This window comes from Hydra vulgaris, chromosome 07, assembly GCF_038396675.1.
Source record: "Hydra vulgaris chromosome 07, alternate assembly HydraT2T_AEP".
Lineage (NCBI taxonomy): Eukaryota > Metazoa > Cnidaria > Hydrozoa > Anthoathecata > Hydridae > Hydra > Hydra vulgaris.
This window is the reverse complement of record NC_088926.1, coordinates 26321143-26347727: the sequence shown is the minus strand read 5'-3', so window position 1 is coordinate 26347727 and position 26585 is coordinate 26321143. Positions and strand designations below refer to the sequence as shown.

The window sequence follows — 26585 nt, the reverse complement described above, 5'->3', positions numbered from 1 at the left end:
CACCGGGGCTGAAATGACCAAAAAAGTACATTAAATAGAGTACTTTAAATGCCTTTTTGTAAATGCATGGTGTTAGGCAGAAACAGATGTTTCTAAAGATCTTTATTAGCATAGGAACATTCTTTTCTAAACTATTTTTAAAATATTTGATACAAAATCACACTTTGTTATTTAAAACAATTATCCAAACAACTATTTTGTGGAAAATATTTTTAAATTTGAACTGTAGGCGTGAACTTATAAGTTATTTCATATTAAAGAATGAACTTTATGCAGATCACTTCAAATTTTAAAATTTTCTGCAAAAAGATTCTTTAATTGAGGTAATTAAGAAATCTAAACAATTCCAGTCCAGAATTATATAAAGCAACTACTATTGGCAGGCCGCCGCGAGGGTGGGGTCACTGGGTATTTTGTACCAGGGTGCAGAATCAGAAAGGTCGACTAAACTTTTTTAAAATCAATTTTGGTTTTATTAAAATAAATCAACAAAAGAATAATAGTAATCTAAATAAATCCGAAAGTTTCAATTATTAAAAATCTCAATTTGTCAGCTTTAAGGATTTATTGGATATGATGGGCGTAATGAAATTTTGTTTCTAGGCATCGCGGCGGACCTAACTATAGGTAAAAATATCCTGAAAACTTCAGGTTAAATTCATAAAACCTTATTTTGAAATAGAATTAAAAAAAAAAAAAAAAAAATTAAAAAAAAAAACAATAACTTAATATCCACCAGCAAAAAAATAAAAACAAGAATAATAAACGACTCTTCAGTTAAATATTTTCATATACTTTATCATGTGTTAACTGGAATGGCCTATTCCTGAATCAAAACTCTGATAAAGCCTGCGATATATTCATAATAGAGTATTATAAATATTATAACAAAGCATTTCCAGATGTTTCAAAATTGGTTAAAACAAAACGCTAACAAACCCTTGGATTACTAAGGGTATTATTAAATCTTCAAAAAAAAAACAACTATTTAACAAGTTTCTTAAAAAAAACCATTCGTAATGAAACTAATTATAAAAACTACAAGCGACTCTTTGAGTCAGTTTAAAAAAAATCAAAATAATATTATTATTCAGATCAATTAAAAAAGCACTCGAATGATCCTGATAGTATTTGGCGTAATATTAAGGAAGTCTTTGGTAAAAATAATTCTGACAGAAAAACTTTTTCAAAATTGCTCAAATTTAATAATAACCACGTTTTAAAGAAACAACTAGTCGCTAAAACACTTAATGAATTTTTTGTAAATGTTGGTCCTTCGTTAGCATGAAAAATTGAATCTTCACAAACCAGCTTTGATGCATACTTAGTTTCTAATAACACTAATATTATGTATAATGATAAACTTACTCAAGAAGAATTATTAGTCGCGGTTTCTTTAATCAAGCCCAAAAAAAGTATAGGAGTTCACAATACAAGTAGAAGCATCATTATCAACTCAATAAAACTTATTACAATCCCAATCTTGTATACATTTAATTTATCTTTAAAAGAGGGAGTTTTTCCGGAAAAGTTAAAAATCGCTAGAGTTGTCACAATTTTAATATCAGGTGATCCTTATGACGTTTCTAATTATAGACCGATCTCAATTCTTACATATCTTTCAAAAACTCTAGAACGAACTATGTATAATAGACTCTATTCTTTCTCAAGTAAAAATAATATTTTGTACAATAGACAATTTGTTTTTAAATCTGGTAATTCTACTGATCACGCAATCTTACATCTTGTACATGATATATATAAAGGGTTTAATGAAAAAAAAGTATACTTTAGGTGTTTTTATAGATCTAAGAAAAATTTTTGATACAGTTGATCCTATAATTATTTTATACAAACTCGAAATCTACGATATAAGAAATTCAAACTTGGCTTGGTTTAAAAGTTACTTGTTTAACAGGAAGCAATATATTTCATACGAAGGTGAAAAAACGGAAATATGACTATCTTATGCAGTGTTTCCCAGGGTTCAATACTAGGATCTCTCTTATTTCTAGTTTATATTAATGATTTAAATAATTTTTCTAATATCTTAAACTCCATTTTATTTGCCGATGATACTAACTTGTTTTATTCCAATGAAGGTATTAATATTTTATTTTTAAAAGTAAACAAAGAACTTGATAAACTAAGCCAATGGTTTAAATCCAATAAACTATCTCTAAACATTAATAAAACTAAACACACATTATTCCATCATGCTTCTAAAAATAAGATATTCCAATGAAACTACCGAATCTTTTTATTGATAATAATTTAATAAAAAGGGAAATATCGTTAAAATTCTTGGGCGTAATTCTAGATGAACATATTAATTGAAGAGAACATATAAATGTAATTGAGAATAAAATTTCAAAAAATATTGGTATAATGTATAAAGCTAAACAGTTTTTAAATCAATCTTGTTTAAATTACATATACTTTTCATTTAAACATTGTTTCCTAAACTATGCAAATATTGCTTGGTGCAGCACCAACGTTACAAAAATAAATAAACATCTCTGCAAACAAAAATATGCTATTAGGATTACAAAAATACGTTTTAGTAAACTCAATATATTAAATGTTTTCAAAATAAATCTTTATCAAATTCTTATATTTATGTTTAAACTTGATAAAAAAACGGCACCGCTTTTATTTTACTCAATATTTTAAAAAAAAAATCATATTCACAGCACAAGATTCTCAAAAAACTACTTCATTCAATCCAAAGCCTATTACTCAGCCTCTAAACACTGAATTACAAATCAAGGACCTAAATTATGGAATACACTTTTAAATGATGATCTTAAAACACTCTTTTCGCTTAACCAATTTAAAACAAAACTTAGGCAAACTCTTCTACTTAACAACAATGAACTAAATTTCTTCTAAGGCGTTAAGTAAGAGTACTCATAATTTGATTTATATAATTATGAATAAATTTATTAATTTTATATATGCGCACATTAAAAAAAAAAATTCTATTGTAAACTTTTACCTAATTTAATTTTATTATTTGTTTATTATCGTGGATGTAAAAAAGTTTATACTATACATTCTTGAAATCTTATGTAAAAAGTATTTGGTTATATATATATATATATATATATATATATATATATATATATATATATATATATATATATATATATATATATATATATATATATATATATATATATATATATATATATATATATATATATATATTAATTAATAAGAAAACATCAAACAATACGAATTCTCTTAATACAAATAATAATTTATTTTGAGAAATTTTCACTGGGTTATGGATACCAGCATCATAGCTCGTAAAATATTACTGAAGAATATATATATATATATATGTATATATATATATATATATATATATATATATATATATATATATATATATATATTTATATATATATATACTTTATTCAAAATAATTGTTTTTTTCTTAATTATTCTCAATCTAACAAAAGGAATAAAAAAAAAAAAAGAAATAGGAGGATAAAATAAAAAACAAATTTTTTTTTTTTAATTTTTTTAATTATTTTTTTCTTTCTTTTTTTTATTTAAAGTATAAATTTTTAGAAAATTTAATTATTATTTTAAAGATTTTGAATTACATGGTTTTTAAAAGCTATGCTATGTATGGTATATATTACAGGACTTGGTGAATATGGACCATATGGACCATAATTTGGTCTATATGGACCATATTATGATTCATATGAATCATATGGTTCATATGAATTTTTTTTGTTATTAATATATTTCATATGGTCATATGGGCCATATGATGCGTATGGATCATATTATTTGTATGGACCATATGATTCTTATGGACCACATGATTCATATGGACTAAATGATTCATATGGACCTTATGATTCATATGGACCACATGATTCATATGTACCATATGATTCATATGGACCACATGATTCATATGGACCATATGATTCATATGGACCATATGATTCATATGGACCATATGATTCATATGGACCATATGATTCATATGGACCATATGATTCATATGGACCATATGATTCATATGGACCATATGATTCATATGGACCATATGATTCATATGGACCATATGATTCATATGGACCATATGATTCATATGGACCATATGATTCATTTACTCACAAGTACTAAAAACAACTTTTCTAATAAACTTCTAGTTTCAGGAAAAAATAAGATAGCAAAGAAAAGGTGTTTCAGCAAAAGAACATTAGATGGCATTATATCATGATACCAATGCCTCATTGGGTTTTAGTTTTTTTTTCTAATCATTTTTTTTGTTTTCATACCTTTTCCTGAAATTAGGATTTTAATACTATCATAAGAAAAGTAGGTCTCAATCTATGAAGATCTACTTTTCATATGGACCATATAGACCATATGACTCATTTGCTTATAAGTGCTAAAAACAACTTTTGTAATAAGCTTCTAATTTCAGGAAAAATTAAAATAACAAAAAAAAAATTGTTTCCACAAAGGAACATTAGATGGTATTATATTATGATACCAATGCCTAATTGGGTTTTGGGTTGTTTTTTTTTTTCTAATCATATTTTTTTGTTATCGTACCTTTTCCTAAAATTGGGATTTTAATACTCTTGTAAGAAATGTAGGTCTCTATCTAATCCAATGTCGCTTTGCATATTTTCAATGCACTTTATTGTTGGTGATATACTATACAATTTACAAAAATTCCAATTGATATTTTATGACAACTTAAATAAACAAAGCAACTGCAACTGCATTGCCAGACTCCACTGCTTCCAAGAAGAACTTTCATTATTTATTTGGTATTTGTCAAGCTACTATCCCTGGTTATTCATAATATCTTTGTACTATAACTGGTAATTCATCGAAAACATTATTTTGATTTCACTCTTTGATTCTTACTCATATGGAAGTAATGACTTAATGTAATGTAAAGAATCCTCACTTCTGCTATGAACTATGAATTAGAACAAAAAGGGCAAAGTATATTTGAATATCTCTTTAATATCTCTTTAATATCTCTTTAATATCTACTTTAAAACTTGCTTTAATGCATTTTTAATCATACTCTTTGATGCATTTTAACAGGCTATCATTTTTTTTATTAAGTTGCTTGAAAGAAAAAGACAATAAATATTTTAAGTTCAAAATAGAAAAAAACCTTACCATGACAGAAAAAGCAAAATATATTTCTAAAAATCCAATAATATTACAAACACTTACATCAAGTTTTTTGCTAACTTGGCAAGCAGTTCTACTTGGTTCAATAATATTTTTTGAAGTATAGACAGACTTTATCCAACCGCAATTGAAATATATAAAAGATTATGAAAATTTTGACATTTACATCTTCTGCTCGATCGGGGCATGCTAGAGGGTTTGATAAAAAATCTTTTTAAGTTATATTAGTTTTTATTTTTAGTTTACACCTTAAACATCTGTTTGTTCAATGGTAAACAAATATTGAACTAGCTCTTTCCAAAATAGTAAATATAGTTTTTTATTTTACATAAATTGTTTTTTTGTTGTTAGTATAAGTCATCTGTAGTAAATATCATTCTTTTTGCTGTTTCAAATTTACCATTATTAACAAATAATTTTTTCTTGTAGTCAGCTAAAAATATTGATTATTGTTATTGCTTGTTGACTTTTTTGATGCAGTTTTTTACTATTAAAGTTAAATACTATCATAAAATTATCATTAAGTCATAGCTGAAATGAATTTTCTATTATTTTGTCTTACTGCGTTATTGAATTCATTCAATTACGTAGTAAGACAAAATAATGGAAAATTCATTTCAGCTATGACTTATAATGGTATTTAACTTTAATAGTAAAAAACTGTATTAAAAAAGTCAACAAGCTATAACAATAATTAATATTTTTAGCTGACTACAAGAAAAAATTATTTGCTAATAATGGTAAATTTGGGTCAAATCATTATATTTCAACCAATTTAAAGTAGACTTTGTAGCTCACCACCTCTGATTTTCCTGATTTTTACATATTGTTATGCGCATCATGTAATCAAATTAAATTTGAAATTTCAGACTTCCAAGTACAACGGTTCAGAAATTATAGCCTTAGAAACATTATACAGTGGTCCCTCTCAATTTACACACGGTCAAAACAGACTACTTTATAGCAGTATAACTTTTTTCTCACTTTCAACAAGTGTCTCATTTTTTCTAGAACTATTTTCTGGATAGTTCTCTTTTTAAAAAAGTGGTTTTTATTAACTTGTGTTAAATTAGAAAAAAGTTATGACCTTCTCAACTTTGGAAAAAATCATAAAATTACTAAAATATGCCAAAATGAAACTAGCTGTAGCATTATTCTAGTCATCCACAAGTCTTTACAGATAGGTTTTCTGATTAGCTACAACTATCTGCAATAAATGGGCAAAATATAGGCAGCTTATTGCAGTTTAGAACTCAAATATTTCTAAAAGCAAAATGTTCACTCGCCTGAAAAGTCCAATTTTTAGCCATTTTGAGATACTTATAAATTTTTCTACCACTTTGTTTTGATCTAAGATTAACAGCATATAAGTCCATTAGACCCAAATATCTGAAAATGCAAACATTATAAACTTGTCAAATCCACACCAAAAATGCCAGCATTTTTAAATTATGGTTCAAATAAAGGTCTCTAAATTAATTTAGATATTTAGGTACTTAATATCTAAATATATAAATTAATTTCAAAATGAAACCATTATTTCTTTAAAGTCTATTTTATTATAGGTAACCAGTGGTGTTTCTGGATAGTTCTCTCTTTTTTAAAGAGAGAACTATCCAGAAAATAGTTCTAGAAAAAATGAGACACTTGTTGAAAGTGAGAAAAAAGTTAAACAGCTATAAAGTAGTCTGTTTTGATCATGTGTAAATCGAGAGGGGCCACTGTATTATATTTCTAAGGCTATAATTTCTGAACCGTTATACTTAAAAGTCTGAAATTTCAAATTTAACTTATCTACATGATGCGCATAACAATATGTAAAAATCAGGAAAATCAGAGGTGGTGACCCACAGGTCATTGGTTGAAGTATAATGATTTGACCCATGAATAAACTCAATTATCTTGATTAACAGGCATTTTCTCCATTAACAGGATTTTTCTTATTGTTTTTAATTTCTTTTCTTGTTTTTACAGCTCATTAATAATAATCAATTTTTTATGAGCTTAATGATAATCAATTTTTTCATGCTATTTTAATTATTTAAGCAAATCATTTATTTATTTTTCATATAATATCAAATATTTCAAAAAACCATGTACATTGTCCTTTTGTTAAAAAGCCATTTGAGACAGAAGTTTTAATTTGAAAAAAGGAAAGGAAATCTAATACTGCTGATTTTTCCTCTTCACTAAATCATTAACGTATTGGGGTTGGGAAAGTGCTTTTTTTAAGAACAGGATAAAAAAACACCAAGATCACTATCAATAAAGCAGTAAGCATCAAGTATGAAAAAAAGGTAAACTCATACATTATACTATAATTGACTAATGAAATAATTAAATGCATGATCAGATCGGGCATTTAATTATTTTATTAATCAAATATAGTATAGTGTATGAAACAAGATTAAATCTTGTTTCATACTGTACTTTTTTTTAAACATTAACTAAAAATTCTAATTCGATGCTATGTTAGTTATATACTTTGGAATATTTTTTTGTTCAGGATGAAAACATTGAAATAATTGTAGTAAACACATGGATACGGCAAGTAAGTCTACTTACTACTACCTACTTACTACTACCTAATTTTTTTCAATTGAAAATTATTTTCAAAGGTTTTTAAATCTGTTGTGATTTATACCCAAAATTTCTTTAATAGTTCTGGCAGGATCCATTTTTGACGTGGAATGCAAGTGATTGGGAAGGCATAAATAGTGTAACAGTTTCTCCAAATAAAATATGGAAGCCAGATATCACTGTATATAACAAGTAAGTCTTACCAATGTTGAACATTTAAACGTTATTTAAAATGAATCTTTAAATTCTCTTTTTTATTTTAACTAGATGTACTTTTCTAGTTTTTTGATTTTTCTATGTAATTTCAATGCATATCAGTTGCAAGAGCTTTGTATCAAACTGAGTACCCAAAATTACTCTGTAGTAAATTGAAGTCAAAATTGTAAAATGCTTACTTAAAATAAATTTTTTTTGACAAGATCTTTACTTAGTTGTTATAAACTAATAGTTATAGATGTAAGGTTACAGGTTTAGTTTAATATATTCAATCTTTTTTTATTTTATTATTTTTCAGAGTTTAATATATACTTTTTCATTCATCGAATTTTTAAAACAATGTCTATATTGAAGTGCAAGTTTTAAAAATTTTTGCTCAGAATGCATATATTTATATACACAGGAGTAAATTTATATATTTACTATTGCCAATTTAGATCTACATAGATACAAAGATAATAGTAATTATAAAAAAATCTCTTTGACACTTAGATATATTACATACTAAAACTGTAACTAATAAGTCAGTATAAAATATATATATGTATATATATTTTGACATTAAATAGGCAGAAAATGATAGTATAGTGTACATATTTTATACAAATAATTTGTGCTACTTTTTATGTCATTTTTTTTCTTGCAGTGCAGAACAGGATTTCCAAGGTTTAGATCATTATGGAAAGACTAAAGTTATTGTTTATAGTGATGGAAATATAGTGTGGTTAATACCAACTTTATTAAGGTTTGAATTTAATTCTTTAATTTGTAAATAACAGCTGTAGAATTTATTTTGATTTTTAAAAATAAATGATTTTAATATATAATTATTGTATTATTATTCCAAAAATCTTTTTAAAAAGTTGAACTGTATTTTTTATATTTTTAAATTTTGTTTTTTTTATTATTTTATTTTTATACTTTTGTTTAACTGCAACTGGTTTTAAATTAGTTTAAAGTTTTTTTTAGAATTAATGAAAAGTGATTCAAACATAAAAAATAAATTATTACTAAAGAAAAGGTTTCAGACAGATCTTAAAAAATCTGTAAGAAAAATTTTTCTGTGCTAGTGATTTGGCTCAGAACCAATTGATTTGTGGTTAGATGCCCGCTTAAGTTCAATAAGCAACATTAGTAAGAAAGGAGGCATGAACTTTTTAGTTAAATGCTCTTCTGCGATGCACTGTGATAAGACTGTAAGGACTTCTGGGAGCACCTTAACCACAAATTAAAATTGGATTTCCAGGAATTTAAAAGAACATTAGGAAGAAAAGGAGAGTTTAGGGCAGTAGAAGGTAAAACATATAAAGTTTAAAAAAATATAAATTATAAGGTTGTACAAATTCAGAACTTAGTTTTTCTATTATTTTTTAAAATTGATAATATAAACTATTAGGCTTGAGATTTTTGAACCTTTTTTTTTTTAAAATGTAAAAATATAAATATTTAATATCTGTAATTTTTATATTCAGTTCATGTTGCTGATTTTTAGAAAGAATTTAATTGATTTAATTAAAATTAAAAAATTACACACTTATGATTTGAATATTTTGCATAAATTTGATAAGTTATTTTAAATCTCTAAAATGAACAATTTGTTAGCGATAATAAATATGACAAGATATTAGTTCAAAAAAAAAATTATTTGCTCTTTTTTTTTGAAAATTCAAAAATCAGCTAAAGTCTTATAATTAAATATTAGCAGGAGTGATTTTCTATTCAAATAAAAATGATTACAAAAAGTGTTCAAAAATATTACTTATTACACGTATTTTTAAAATAATTCATTGTGTTAAAAATAAAAACTTAAAATTTATCATAAATTATCATATTCAGAATCCAGCCTGCCACAGTGTAAAAAATGAAGTCCTAATGCTTAAGATAGGTTCAACTTCATTCACAATGCGTTTTTGAACCTTGTTTAAAAAAATGGTTATTGCTAAAAGAACCAATCCAAATATGGCAATGATATTCCATTCAAGAATTAGTAAGTAAGCGGAACCTTGGCCTAGCTAAATATAGAAAACTCAGCTCTAGCCCTAGCAAAATTAAAGAATTTTGGTGGGTTTGATAGATAAAAAAAATTTTAAATATGTGTTATGTTTCATAAAATTATGCATATATTTACTCTTTTATAAATACTGGCATAATGGATAAACATGCATATAAACATTACTTATTTATAATCATGCATATAAACATTACTTACTATTTATTTATATGCTGGCATACAATATTCTTACATATTTGTACGAACTGCAGTGGATGCAGAGCTGCTGAATAAATATTTTTGAATTAAAGATGATTTAACTTTAAAAATATTTATGATTTAATAAATACAAACAGACAACATTTCCATACATTTCACCATAGTTGAGATAAATTAAATCCACTTTTATTGAAAATAAGTTTGGTTTTATCTAACCAATACTTTTTTCCAATTAAGGCAACCGTTCTCCTAAATTAAAATGGTTAATCAGTACAGCTCACGCTGGAAAAAAAATTATTTTGAGGTTTATAATTGTAATAATTGACTTATGATTGACTAGAACGGTTATTACTATTATGACAGACTAGGTTTACTTATGATCAGGACTTTCATGACGCCCGGGGCATAGCAGTAATTAGGTGCCTCTATAAGCTTCCAAATTCTAAATTAAAAGCATGTAATATACAAGTTAATGACTTGTTTTTATTTCTAATACCGTTACTTTACATTTATATTTTTATGAACTGCATCTGGATTATGTAACACTATAGACTATGCAACACATTCACTGATTATGAATAACATTCAAATTCCTTGAAAATAATATTGACACTTTTTCTTGCTTTTTTACTAGCACTGTTATTATTTTGTCATCTTACGACAGAGTTTTATCCAATTCATTTTCAACGTGTTTGTCTAATCCAAGCTCATGTTCTATAGTACCCCTACAAATTTTTTACAAAAGTTGATCACCTTCTGTGACAGGGGCGGCGTTGCATTAAAGAATTCAAAATTAGCTTGCATGTCAAATAAATTGAATTAGTATGCAAAAAAATTTAAATTAGCAAGCATTAGTGTAGCAATGCATGTATATTGGAAAACATGACTCTTTGAGTATGTTTGATTGAAAAAGCCGAAAGTATTTTTAAAACCTGTAGATTATTAAATTCAACTTATAGGTTGAATTTCATGTTCAACAACTACAGCGTTCCTTATCAAGCTTAGCATATAGTTTTAAAACAAGGCTTGTATAAAATCCCAACTAATCAAAGGTTATCCAGAACATCAGCACTTTTTTATAAACCGTGTTGCAAACTGTTGAAATAAACTAGTGCATGGTGTGATTGATCCGCCTACAGTAAACACTTTTAAAAAGTATGTTTATAATATTGCTTTGGCTGCAGTAATGTAAATCGTCATCGTATGAAAGCCTTGTGTTGCTTTCTTTCTTTAATGTTAAACTTTTTATCAATAAGTTTTATTGTTTATTGTAATAAATAAAAACATTGTTATTGTTTTCAGTTGTAGTCCCACCAGATAAAAGATCATGCTTTACAAGCTTTCAGACAGCTCGAAGAATACAACTACCCGAACACTCAAAGAAGGAAATTACCTCATACTGCATACAGAAACACTGCAGTTGAATTTATTCCTAACATTTTTCGTGTTTGATTGTAACTAACAATATTGGGCGTTGTTAGACACCTTTGATTAAGTCAATTTTTGAGAAAGGTTGACTTGGTACAGTAATTATTACACAACTGGAGTGCTTTGACACCAAAATGATTTCTTGAGACAACCAATTATTCAATTGCCAACCCAAGCAGTTGCTTCTACTTGTACTTTAGCTTTGAGGTTGTTAAATATTAGTACTCCAAGGACTTGCTCAATGCATGGTGGAACTAGATTGCTTCTGTTACCATCAATGTTAGCTTTAGTATTATTAATTATCTTACATTAATTTACACTTCTCAACGCTAAAATTCACACAGCAGTTGTGTGACCAATTTACAGCGCTTTAGACTACGTTTGCAGCTTTTAACCAGAGGAAAATTGATTGACATCAATAAATCACATGATGTTGCCATCATTGGCGTATAATTTGGTATGGTTATAAATTCAGTCTGGTAAGTTATTCATACAGAACAAAAAAAACAGTAATGTAAGAACTGGTCCTTGAAGGAAGCCACTTGTCACCCATTTCTACTCGGATGTTTATTATTATTACTCATTGTTGTCTATTAGTTAGTGATACCAGTGATCTAGTTTAATAGTTGGTCTCAAATACCATATGGATGAATCTTTTGAAGAAGCAGTTATGTAACACTGTGTTGAATGCTCAATAAAAATTATATATACCTTAAGTCAACGGTAAACTGCTTCCTTTAAAATGTTACAAGATTCAATCAGGTTTGTAAGGCAACCTTTGTGCTGTATGAATCCATGTCGAGACTTTGATATTAGATTGCACACAGTTTTTCATAATCATATTAATGATAGTTATCTCCGCCACTTTGCACAGGATAGGTGAGAGACACCAGCTTGTAGTTATAAATCTTGACTTTGTTTCCTTTTTTGTGGGTAAGTGTGAAATTTGATTTGCGTTAGGATTTAAACACTCTTCAAGAAGTCGTTAAACCTTTTCAAATATAGATTACAAATATAGTTTTTTTTATTTTGCTATATAAAATCATGATTAAATCTAAAAAAGGAAAAAAAAGCAAATTTTTTTTATCTGGTTCCCACCAACCAAAAAAAGAGATAAATTATTTAAAAACTATAATTCTTTGGTAATATAAATAAAGCAAAGTTAGTTGCTAGGCGAATGACCAAGTAAATTTGTTTTATACCTCATCAATAAAAATTCTTTTTTTACTTTTTTGTAATTAAAATCACATAAAGTTTTATGTCTTCTTGCGCCCCTATTATAATGGCCCCTAGGGCACGCATGCCCTTTTGCCCCTCCCTCTCTGTAGCCCTGCTTATGATTAGCTAGAATAATTGACGAGAAAATATTTTTAAATTGCGTTTAAATTATTTAATTAATAAAATTAAATTATTTAACCTGGATTTTATCACTGATTAAGTAATAAAAATTTTATAGTTCTGATCAATGAAACTTTGGATTAAACACTTAGGATTAAACTTTGGATTAAACCATAAAATTCATAGAAGTATAATTTGCGTGGTGCAATCAATGTTATGTAAACATTAAATTAAATAATATTTTTAAAATGGCACCAAAAATTTTTAGATTGATCGTGCACATGATTTTTTTTGTAGAACTTTCAAAGTCTCTCAAAATGCTGGAAATAAGATGTTTACTAAAACAATGTAAATCATAGTCATGAAACATTTTACTTTCAAAATAAATGTAACTGTTCCAGACACTGTTTATATTAAAAAAAAAAAATTATGCACTATTCAGTGGTACATTTATAATGTACTGAAACCAATATTTTAATGTTAAAGTTCATAGTTTTGGATATCACTTTAAAAACTACTATTGTGGTTCTTTGCAGTCAAAGGGTTAAAGAAAGAGGATGTTTGAGATTGTTTATTATTATTTATATATTAGAGGAATAGCATAAAAGGGAGAGGCTAAAGCAATGATAATGATGATGATGATGATGATGATGATGATGATGATGATGATGATGATGATGATGATGATGATGATGATGATGATGATGATGATGATGATGATGATGATGATGATGATGATGATGATTATAATGATGTTTATATATATACATAAATTAGTAGAAAATCACTTAACAAAAATTTTTCTCATTTAACACTGTGTTTCATCAATAAAGACTCATCAGAAATCTTGATTTTGATGTTTTTTAAACACAATGTTAAATGTGAAAAATATTTGTTAAGTGATTTTCTACTAGTTTATAATTGCTCTGTTCTTTTAAGAACATTGAGCATTCTATTTTGTAGAATTCATTTTAAAATTGTTTAAATATATATATGTATATATATATATATATATATATACATATATATGTATATACATATATATGTATATACATATATATATATATATATATATATATATATATATATATATATATATATATATATATATATATATATATATATATATATATATATATATATATATATATATATATATATATATTATATATGGTATGGTATTCCTCCAATATAAACAATCTTGAACATCTTCTTTCTTTAACACTTTGACTGTGGGGAGCCATTGGTTTCAAACAAAAAAAAAATATACTTTTTAGGATGTATCAATGCTTATACAGTCCTAGTTACAAACCCAGCCCCGGCTATTTATTTTTAAACCCGGCCCAAGTCAAGTATCAATCCTGGTTGCTTACTAATAAAGACAAATAATAACTTTAATATTGCTTTTAAACAAAAAAGACTCAATAATTTTGAAATTAAGTGGTGACAGTTTGCTTGAGCAGTGACAATGGTAGTGTTTTTAGAAAAAAGAAAGTGATGTAACCTTACGACAGTGGAACCTCAAGCATAGCAGCTAGAACAGATTTAACCATGTTTATAAAACAATTTGGACCCTGTTAAAATAAAAGAGGGCCTTATTTGAAGAACCAGCCCAATCATGGCAACAGTATTCCATACAAGGGTGAGTAAGATAATTATAGGAGTAAGAAAGTTCGGGTTCAAATTGGCAACAAATTGAAAATTTATTTTTCTAATGGGTTGAGATTGAGATGACAGTAATATGCTAATGTGATAACAATAACATATTACTGTCATCTCGATGTTAGCCCATTAGAAGAATAAATTTTCAGGTGATTCTTTACTTAAAACAGACAAGATAGAATAAAATTTTCTTATTTGCCAGAATCCTAGAGAATACTTTTGATTTGGAAACAAGATCTTAAATGCAAAAAAAAAATAAATAGTTTTTCATAAGTATTTCATGTTGGGTCGCAAAAAAAGTGAAATAAGAAGAATTAAAAGATTAAATAATATATATATTATTATTATTTTTAAGTTTAAAATTTTTTGCATTTTGTGTTGCAGAATATGACAAAACATGTAACACTGTTATATATAAAGTTGTACATATGTTATGAGTTTTGTTGTATTTGTAGGACTACCTGTAAACTTGATATGAGTTACTTTCCGTTTGACGAACAAGTTTGTCCTTTAATATTTGGCTCATGGGCATATGATCAAGTTGCTATTGATCTCTACCATAAAAATCCAACAGGTGACTTATCAATTCTTGCTAAAAGTAGCGAGTTCATCATTAGTGGTAAGTGTTCACTAAAAAAGTTTACAAATTATAAATTCAAATCGTTATCATTAAATAATAATACTTCATTGTTAGTTGCTAAATGAGATTATCAATTAAAAAAATGGAATTTAATTTTTTAATTTTTAAGAAATTTAAAAAAAAAAAAAAAAAAGCAAAAATAATTAAAATAACTAACAATGCATATAATTCTATATAAAATGAATAGAAATTGCCTTAAATGCAAAACCCACAAAGTTAAAGAAAAAAAAATAAAATCTCATACTTGTTTATTTAAATTACTCTCTACCATCCCGAGACTTTCTTTAATTAATTTGCTGCTATAGCAAGTATATATTATCAAATATGAAAATTTCTACCAAATCATTAATGCATCTTTAAGTTTTGTATTATGTCTTTTGTTACTTAAAATATTTTTCTATTCTATCTATAGTTACTTCTTAAATATAGCTAGCATTACATCATGAGGAAATATAATTATGACATTCGTCTTAATTTTCAGGGGAACTTTGCCATTAGTTGAAAAATTTTCTTTTTATGGAAGTAAAAGCAAATAATGTTTTTTGCAGACTTATCTTTAAGTTTTATTTTATCTTTATCTTTATATTTTGTTTAATAATTATTATTTATCAAAACTAATATTTTTTAAGCACATTTTAAAAAAAATTTAAAATGGGAATATTGTCTACAATAAGTACAAAAACATAAAATCTTATGATAATTATTCTAGGTAAGGGATGATAGGGTGAAAATGAACATCATAATTAAGTGTACAAAGTAGCTGAAAATTGTTTTATTTTGATTAATAAATGATGTGAAGAAGGTAATTTTTTCAAGAACAAAATCTAAAAATAGCTTTTTAGGTTTTTCTTTCCTATTAATAAATTTCTACAAGTTATGTGATTAAGGTAGTTAAGTTAATTATCAAGCAATCTTATCGGGATACGGTTAGGGTTTTTACATGAATTACAGGGTTAGGGTTTTTACAAAAATTGCGTATCTTAACACTATTAAAGTTAAAACACATCAGATTCAGTTTTTGTTTGTTTTTTTGTTTAAACTAATTAACTCCCAATAAGGCTGATTAACTGAGGCAAGCATTAACTATTAAGTTGGGAGTTACTTGAAAGAATAGTGTTAATCAGCTAGGAAATAGTTGACAGAAGATTTGAAAAGTTATATTTTGTATGAGTCAGGAAAACATGAAGAGGGGAGAGAGTTCCAAAGCATTAATGTTCTGAAAAAAAGTTGAATAAAAGTTTTTAGAGTATGAAGGGACAAATAAAGTAAGAGGATGAGACTTTTGCTGAATGACAAATCAAGCAAGAATGAATTTTATTATAGATTATAGCTTGTTTGAGCAGTCAGAGCCCCAATATAGGCGGACGGAGTCAAGTGACTATGTATGTATACAATGTGGCATGTTCAGCAAACCATCTTCAGTGTTGTAGCATCATTTATGATAAAGACAATTATTGCAAACTTAACATTAAAAAGACTCACTCCACATGCAGAATATGTGTGTCAGTTGAAAACTCAGAAGATAGCCATTGATGATGTTCTATTTTTATGTAGGACAGCTTTGTAAATATTGACATAAGAAAAAACAAGGTTGTAAACTTTGAATGTAAATTTTTTTTTATATAAACTGAACTATTTATATGGTTCTTCACAAAATAGACTTCCTCTTATTTGTTTGTAACTGTAACAGTAATATCCCCCATGTATTAATGTATTAATGTAGGAGTAATAAATGAAGTTAAAACATATTTAAAGTTACCCCAAATAAGCTTTTATTCTCACATTGTTTTGGGAGAACGGTATGTTCTAATAAAATCAGAAAACCAAGGCATAGTTTTGATCAAACCCAAGACTTAAGGAAACTAGAAAGTAAAATGCACTGTTTTAAAAAAAAACGGTAGCAGAATTAATTTTCATCCTATTTGACAGTATTATCAGGGAATGGTTGGCAGATAAACACTTAATTATCATCTTGCACCAAAAATGCTGCACACAATAGATGGCAAGAAGCATTTAATTACTATTTCTGTAATACTCATCAAAACAGGCAATGATCTTAATATGTTACCCTGATTTTTGCTTTGCTTTAATTAAGAATTTAAAGAAATTGACTTCAAGAAAAAGACTTCATTCATAGGACTAACAAAAATTTCTTTAGTGAGATGAAAGATGACAAAGCAAAAGTGCCAATTGGTCTCCCAGGAGCTACTATACAATAGCTTAAAAAAAAAGTCTCATAAAAAATAATGGTTTAAAATATTTTTAGAAAGATAGTTTCAAACGTTTAAATATACTATAAAAAATTCATGGCTACAAAAAAAAAATTTAAATTTAAAAAACATTTTCTAGATTTTATTTTTAATGAAACTAAAAAAGTGTTTTCTTGATTTTATCTTCAATAAAATCAAAAAAATATTTTTATTACCTCAGGTGCCTTAAGAACTTTAAAAATCACAAAATTATACCAAAAAATGACAAGCAGGAAAATGATTAAAAAAGCAAAATATTTTTATGGGCCTGGGTCTAGAATTGTTGTTTAATCAGATTGGAGATTTAAAAATTATATTGAGGTACCAAAGCTTTAAAAATAAGTTGATATTTTTTAGGTTCTGTTAAGATTTACCTTTACTTCAAACCAAATAATTGCATACAACTTTTGAATGTATTTAAAAAAAATGATTTTCTGGCTTTTCTGCTGATATACACTACCGTGCAAAAGTCTCCGCTCATTTGTAATATTTCAATAAAGTAACAAAAGTTTGCAAGAAAATTGCGTTTATTTTTAATTGTTTATTAAACAATGAATTAGACAGTAAATACAATACATTTTAGGATGATTTTAAATATATAAAATCAATAAAATGTTAATATACAAAGTTGTAAATGTTAAATTTTATTTTCATCAATATGAGACCCCTTGGAGCGTATAACAGCAGCACATAATCTTGGCATTCGGGCTAATAATTTATTCATGGTTTCCGCTGTTATCTCATTCCAAGCTTTTTGCAAACGTTCCCATAGCATTTGCTGATTAATAAAAGATGTTTCACCTGCTTCTCTGATCTTCCGATCCAGTTCATCCCACAACTTTTCGATGGGTGATAGATCTGGTGATTGAGGAGGCCAAGTCATAATTTTGCAAACTTTTCCCCTTTCTTTTAGTTTCAAATAATTTTTGCATAATCCAGATGCATGTTTTGGATCGTTGTCCTGCTGCATGATGAATCCTTTCCCAATTATACGAATACCAGATGGAATCGCGTGCTTAACCAAAATATTATGGTACATGTGTTTATCCATGGTAGATGTGATTTTAACTAAATCTCCAGTTAATCCATTGCCAAAACATCCCCAAAGCATAATATTACCACCTCCATGTTTTACAGTACTTTGTATACATTGAGGAAGCACTCTTTCATTAGGTAAACGCCTAACATGCACGCGACGTCGGGTACCAAAAAGTTCGAACCTACTCTCGTCTGTCTATAGAACTTTCTTCCAATCTTCTAATCCCCAATTTTTATGCATTTTTGCCCATTCCAATCTTTTCTTCTTATTTACTGCCCTCAACAAAGGTTTACGTGCAGCAACGCGTCCAATTAAGATGACTGATCTTAATCTTCTTTTTACAGTATCAGTTGATACTGGCTTTACCCTTGTTTTGTTGAGTTCTGCTGTTAAAATTGTGGCTGGAATTTTTCTATTTCTTTTGCTGGACACAACAATAAACGTATCTTCTTGCCGTGATGTAACTCTTGGTCTTCCAGAACGTGATCTGTCACTGTTGGAACCAATATCATGCAATCATTGTAGAGCATATCTCACACCTGATTCGGATATTTTTAACCTGGAAGCAATTTTTCTATATGAATAACCTTCTTCACGTAAAATACATATTTTGCCACGAAGTTCTTCACAATATTTTTTCTTTACTTTCAACATTTCTCAAATTCTTTATTAAATTCAAGACATTAAATGCGCACACTAATGCTATTTTCAAGTATAAATATAAACATAAGTCTATTAAAAGCAACCAATTAAAATTACTGAAAACATCCTTACCATGCCGGAAAGTATCATGCTACTGTCAAACCTAAGCTTACAAAAAATATTTTGGTTAAAACTTTTGTGCAGTTTTAAATTTAATAAAGAATACTGAAGAACTTTATATGTATTTTACGTGAAAAAGGTTATTCATATAGAAAAATTTCTGCCATGTTTTTAGCAGCAGAACTCAACAAAACAAAGGTAAACAAAATTATTTGAAACAAAAAGAAAAGGAAAAAGTATGCAAAATTATGATTTGGCCTCATCAACTTTTTATATTAACATTTTATTCTTTTTATATATTTAAAATCATCCTAAAATGTATTGCATTTACTGTTCCTTGCAAATATTACACATGAGCAGAGACTTTTGCACGGTAGTGTATATTGATAGATGATACAATTAACAGTTGTCAACCATCAAGAATGACACATGGGTCTTGGTTTTTGACTACCCAATTCAAAACTACTTAAGGTACTGGTTATTGCTTGACACATTTTGTGGTAGAACTTTTGATACTAAAGTATTTGGTACCAATGTTGAATAGCCTTTGTCATTTTAGAAAAAGGTCCAGGGACAATTTACTTTGCAATCTTTGTAATTTATATCAAATTGATCATGCGTAAAGTTTCAGCTCTTTAGTTCATGTGTAACAGAATTACGTTAAACTAGATTTTTAAAATTTTTCATGCAATTTATGGAATATATTACTTATTAAACTCAAATTAAAGGCAAAAATGTACTGAAAACTTAATAGTCTGGAAAAAAAGGTTTTATTTGGTAAAAATTTAATTTATTTAAATAATAATTACAAGTAATTGTTACAAAGAAAAGTATCAGTTTTTCTTATTCTTATTTTGTACTTTTTTGTTGGTAACATTAACATTTTCTTTCTCTTCTCTCTTTCAACAAGCATTCCATTTTGCTTTTGATCTTCAGGTTCACTTAAAAAAATCTTGAATGAAGCAAATTTATCTCTTATTGCACTCATTTTTTACTGGCATGATTTTCATAAACTGAACATACTTTATGTAGCTCTCCAAATCATCCAAGCAGTCAGAGTTTTTTTCAATCCATTGATTAATATCTTTTTCAGGAAAACCAACTATTTTGAAAATAGTTCAGTTTTCTGAACCAAAAAGGTTCGGAAGTGTCAGATTAATGTCCAAATTTAGAACTTTTGTAGGAGGATCATGTGTCACAAAAATCCTCATGTCTCAGAGATATTTGATCCCCTAACCTTTTTAGGGGGATCAAATGTCTCATTAATATTGATAAGTAATCTTTTATCATTTCTACCTTAGTACTAATGCAAGCACATATAGTTGTTCATCTAAATACCCTGCTTGGCGTTCTAAGCTTTTTATTAGAGCATTTCTAAGATCTTTATAATTCCTAGAGCAACAGGATTTTTTTTATCTCATAATAAACTACAAGTTGCATCTCAGGGCAGAGGCTTCTACATTAATATTTAAGAACCATGCCACATACATGTGGAATGATTCCTAAAAATTTCATATAGAACATAATATTAAAAAGTAATAGAACCTTAAACTGTTTCCAATGGTAGGAAAATTTCTGAAATGGTAGAAAAATTCTGGTAGACATTTAATGGGACATTTCTTGAGATAACACATTCCCCTTGGATTGGGAGAACAACATTAATTTTTTCCTTCAACTTTTTTCACTAAAGTCAATTTTTTTTTTTTGGAAAGAGAAAACTAGTATGTATTTATAAAATGTAAAATTTTTTTGGCAGTGAATTAGGCAGTAAAATTTTATTGGGCAGTGAATAATTGTGCAATGGTTCTATAAAGAAACAGCTAGAGACTTAGTATTGGATATATGCTGATAAAAAGACTATAAATTATTGTAATACCTGTGATGTTTTAACATGTCCCATGTATTATTAAGTACTAAAATACTTTATATAATACTTAGCAAGTAAAAAAGACACAATGTGCTCCTCAGTCTCCTATGCTGAAAGATATCTTTAGCTTCAAGTTTTGTTTTTTCTATCATTGAAATTTTGCACTTTTCATTGTTTTGGCGTTACTGTATTTTATGCTTGGTGTCACATTATCTCAAAATTAACAGGTATCTAGTCAATTTTTTTCCAAAGATCTCTTTTTGAAAATTTTTAGGGATTTTTAAGTCTTTGGGGCACCTCAAGATAATTTTCTAGAGCATCACATTTTTTAAAGAGCATTTCTGTTATGAATGGACAACCTTTGCACAGACAGACAAAATGAATTTCAAGGAAAATTTCACTGCACTCTAATAACATTAGTCAAGTAATGGCTTAAGTGAATCCAAAATTCTTTGTTTACTTGGACTTGCATAAATTTTCATTGAGGTTGTGTCATACTAAAATTGCCGTTTACAAGAGCTCCAATTTGTCTGAGCATATACTTTAGGATACTGAATTTGTTTCAGCACATTGAATTTGTTTTAAGGTTTGAGCAGATACTTTAGGATTTTTATTATGGCAACAAAAGTTTACTTTTTTTTGTTGCCATGATAAATAGGAGAAAGAGATATTGAGAGAAAGAGAAAGAATAGAGACGTAAATTCTAAAACATGTTTCTGTCTTAAAACTTATAACTAATAAAAAAGAATAAAAAATATACAAATAATTATAAAGAAAAATACATATTTATAAATAAATAAAAAGTTCATCAACTTCTTTCATAATTTATTTTTTAATTATAGCACTGATTTTGTTGAGTTATGTATTATTGCCATTTAATGTCTCAATAGAAATATAGTTTTGGATTTCCTTTTTTTAAATTTTTTAAATTCTATAATTAAGAGTATTTCACACTCTATTAGTTTTGCCAGTAAGGTATTTGGATTCATTGAAATTTTTTTTTTTTAGGTTTTGAAGCTGTTAGAGTATCTGAGCTTTTTAAATGTTGTCCAAATCCTTACGTCAGTTTGACTTATAAGTTGCATTTTCAGCGTAGAGCAAAATTTTATTTGTTTAAAATTATTCTTCCAGGAGTTTTAATCGCTCTACTTTCATGCTTCTCTTTTATACTCCCTCCTCTCTCTGGTGATAGAGTTGGTTTAGTTATTACAAATTTTCTTTCATTATCATTTTATGTGCTCATTGTTTCCGATTTTGTACCTCCAAGTTCGGATACATTACCTCTACTTGTTAAGTAAGTAATTTTGTTTTTAAAATATTATTGTGTTTTAATTGTTTCAGTACATACATAATTATGCATGTCTTTGTACATAAATAAAGTCATTTAAAATCAGTTCAAGTTCTTAAGTTGCTGTTCAAGGGTTTTAAACAACTTAGTTAATATAACATGTATTTTTGTATTGATTTTAAAATTATATACATACATTCATACATACATACATACATACATACATACATACATACATACATACATACATACATACATACATACATACATACATACATACATGCATACATACATACATACATACATACATACATACATACATACATACATACATACATACATACATACATACATACATACATACATACATACATACATACATACATACATACATACATACATACATACATACATACATACATACATACATACATACATACATACATACATACATACATACATACATACATACATACATACATACATACATACATGCATGCATGCATGCATGCATGCATGCATGCATACATACATACATACATACATACATACATACATACATACATACATACATACATACATACATACATACATACATACATACATACATACATACATACATACATAGGTATGTGTATACATACATAAAGAATGAGATCGAAAAAAAAAATGAGAATCAGAAACCAATTTCAAAATAAATTACTACACATCAGAAGAAGATAAAAAAATTTTAATCAAGTAATGATATTAGTTGTCAAAACACATAATAAAACAAAATTCAAATCATAATTTATTAAAATATCATCGAAGCTAGTTAAAATATAGAAAATAATGGAAAAATAATGGAAAATTTTTTGCACATTCGTAGAGAATACCCATCGTAGACCTACAAACGAGACTCAAATGCTATTGGAATTCCTATATCTACTGTTGGAAGAGCTATAAAATGAAATAAGAAGACTTTATCCATCGAACGAGCTAAAGGATTATAATCCATTAGCTCGTTCGTAAAACGTCGTAAAACGAAACGAGTTTGAAAATGAAAGTAATTTGTCTATAAAGTTTACCGCCTCTGTTTTTTTATTGTGAATTCTGAATTGAATATTCTGAATTCTGAATGGAATAAATTATTTTTTTAAGATGAAATAAATTATTTTTTTAAGATGGCCAAATAAGTCTCGAGTATATCAAAAAATGATACTAAATATCGAAAACAGTTTTTTTGAATGGGGCTAAAAATTATGATTATTTATGCAAAAACGACTTTTGAAGAAAAATTAACCTTACCATAGTTTATCTAAATCTAACATGACGTTATTGTCAAACAGACTCATTTAGGTGTGGTATTGAAAATAGTAACTTCAATTTTCATTAAAAAAATGGTTTTTCATGGATAATTTTCCCAAATAATATCTGATTAGAAAGGTCAAGTTACATTCGTGGAAAACAAACACCAATACGTGCTTTTATGAAAAAATCAAATCCATAGACTCATCTATAGCCAAGCCCCAAGGTACTTTATGTTGAAAGTTGCATCTTTTCTAAATAAAACTACGCTTGACGATTTGTTATAGTCGCATTACATTTTTCACATTTTCGCATTACCAGATTATAATAGTGGTTAAAATAATCTTTCCATACATACCAAATATGTCAAACTTTTTGATGAAAAACTTACAAATATTTTAATTGAAAAAACTTATATTTTTGTTCGGAAAAACGAGTACCACGGCTTAGTTGCATTGAGTAGAAAGAAAATTTAACATTAAATCAGTGGTAAATAAGATTTCTGTTTTTGTTTTTGAGAAAAAAAACCTGGTTTGTCTAGTAGAAAAGTAAGAAGAGTGGAAAAGTAACAAGTTTCTAACTCTTTGATAACAAAAGTGAAGAATTACTACAATTACAAGTCTTTTCGAGCAAGTAAATGTCCAAATCGTTCTGACAAACGAAATTCCACTTCCAAAACAAAACCACAAATACTTTACATCCAATTTTTGACAAAATCAAATGGCCTCATTTTGATAGATGACTAGGCTTATGTAAAATGTGACTTTAGTCAACTTCCTGGTGACAGATATTATATTTCAACTTTTTGTGGCGGTGTATACAACAATTATTAATAAAAATTTGTGGACAATTATTATTATAATTGCTCTTAAGACAAACAATTAGTAGTTGCGGAAATTTACACTGCTCGTGTGTGACCATTCACACACGAGCAGTGAACATAGTAGTTGCAGAAATATTAGTAGAGCTTTTGTGATGTCGTCAGTTTTGAAATAAAAAATTTTTATTCAAATATTTGATAACTTTGACACTATTCTGAAATTCATTTTTCGGCACTATTCCTGTCACCTGTCAAATCAGCTGTTTTTTAAATTTATTAAAATCGATATATGTGACGTAATAAAGATGTTTTGCAATTATTTTTGAGATGTTAGACACTATTAGCATGTTATTTTGTAAAATACAAATATAAAAGTGACTTTTGGCACTCATTCGATCGCCCTGTTTGTCGAGCCTGACTTTTTGTCACTACTCTAAGAAAACTGTGGAGCGGTATGAATTGAGAAAGTTTAATTTTGTATCATAAAAGCTCAATCCACCAAATTGCCCACAATTCCAACCTATCAATAAAACTATTAGGGTATTGTCAAAAGATATTTGCGTAAAACAGACAAGAAAATCGATTCAGTAAAAGTTTTGTTGAAGGCAAGATCAACCATTTGTAAGACATTACCAATTGTGCAAAAATTAATGGACACCACTACCAGTTATGTACGATCATTTTTTGAAAAATAAAGTCAAATTTTGAAACTGGAAGTGTCTTTTATACTTTTTAACTTCTTAACTTTAAATAAAAATTAAAGAAATTTGTAAAAAATAATTATTTTAAAGATTTTTGAAATGAGTTTTCCTTTCTCATTTTTTCGATCTCTAACTCAAGATATAGGTTATGTTGTGAATGTTTCATTTTACTTCTTTTAGTTCATTGTAAATGTAATTATTTAGGTTTTATACGCTTTTAATGAACGAGATTGGTCTTGCTCTAATGACAAATTGCGTTATTATTTGCCTAAATTCAAAGGTTGTTCCCGTGCCAAATTGGGTTCGCTTTGTTTTTTTGAACAATCATTTTAATAACTTATTTTGTTTTTTGAGACGTAAATTGTTATCAAGATGTATCATTTATGAATCTAATGACGATATTTCTCTGAGGTTACTAGATACTAGTTTAAATAAAAACGAAAGGATTTTACAAAACGAAGGTTATGCGAAAAAACAAAACGCGTCATCAAACAACACTCTTGAAACAAACCCTGATCTTATGCTCCGTAGCAAATGTTCAGAAATAATTAATTCGGAGTTAATAAATCTCTATGATTCTTTATTGAAACTTGAAAGAAATAATGATTTAAATTATCTAAAGACCATAAGCGATTATGTGAACACTAAAACCCGACAGCAAAGTATTACAGCAGATTGGGAAGACGTTGTTCGCTCAATCGATAAAATATTTTTTATAATATTTTTGTTGTTGATCGTTGGTAGTGTAACTTTTATCTTCGCGTTTCCTCCGAATGCTAACTTTTAAAATAGTGAAATTATTCTTCGCGTTTCCACCGAAGACTAACCTTTAAAATAGTGAAATTATTCTTAGAATATCATAACGGTTTTGTATTGGTTTTATTTAGTTTATTAATGAACGATATAAAAGTCAGGCATACAATATAAAATGAATGGTTTTAAAGACATACGATATTCTAAACTTCAATATATCAACTTTTATTTTTAAGTGTTCATAATATTCGTTTTTTGCTTGCGGTACAAGCTTTATTTAGTAATATTTATTTTAGAGGACAGCAGCCAAATAGCTAAGTTTGCATCTGTGAACAAGTTTATATGCGTATTTATAACTAATTAGTGCACTTTTTAATTTAATTTAAAGAAGCGTAACTAAAATTTAAAAGAAAATTTCTCGCGGTGCATTGTAATATAACCTAAGTGCTCGTGACTAACCACAAAAAATATTTATTTTGTTTCGCTCTAAAATGTAATGTCATATTGGCGTTATAGTACTCAAGTGGTTTAAGGCTAGTCCAAGTTTTTATAGTAGTTC

General features: G+C 27.2%; 1 protein-coding gene across 3 annotated transcripts in view; it reads left to right on the top strand.

Moving 5' to 3' along the window:
- Positions 1-26261, top strand: part of LOC100201624 (neuronal acetylcholine receptor subunit alpha-3) — a 47916-nt gene extending 21655 nt beyond the window's left edge. For all 3 annotated transcript variants that reach the window (XM_065801498.1, XM_065801496.1, XM_065801497.1), the window contains 6 exons: positions 7694-7738; positions 7850-7959; positions 8630-8728; positions 15076-15239; positions 22186-22471; positions 25478-26261. In XM_065801498.1, the coding sequence (XP_065657570.1) occupies positions 7694-7738; positions 7850-7959; positions 8630-8728; positions 15076-15239; positions 22186-22471; positions 25478-26060 (1287 nt within the window). In that variant the 3' untranslated portion in view covers positions 26061-26261. The remainder of the gene's footprint in view (positions 1-7693; positions 7739-7849; positions 7960-8629; positions 8729-15075; positions 15240-22185; positions 22472-25477) is intronic.
- Positions 26262-26585: the final 324 nt, after the last annotated feature.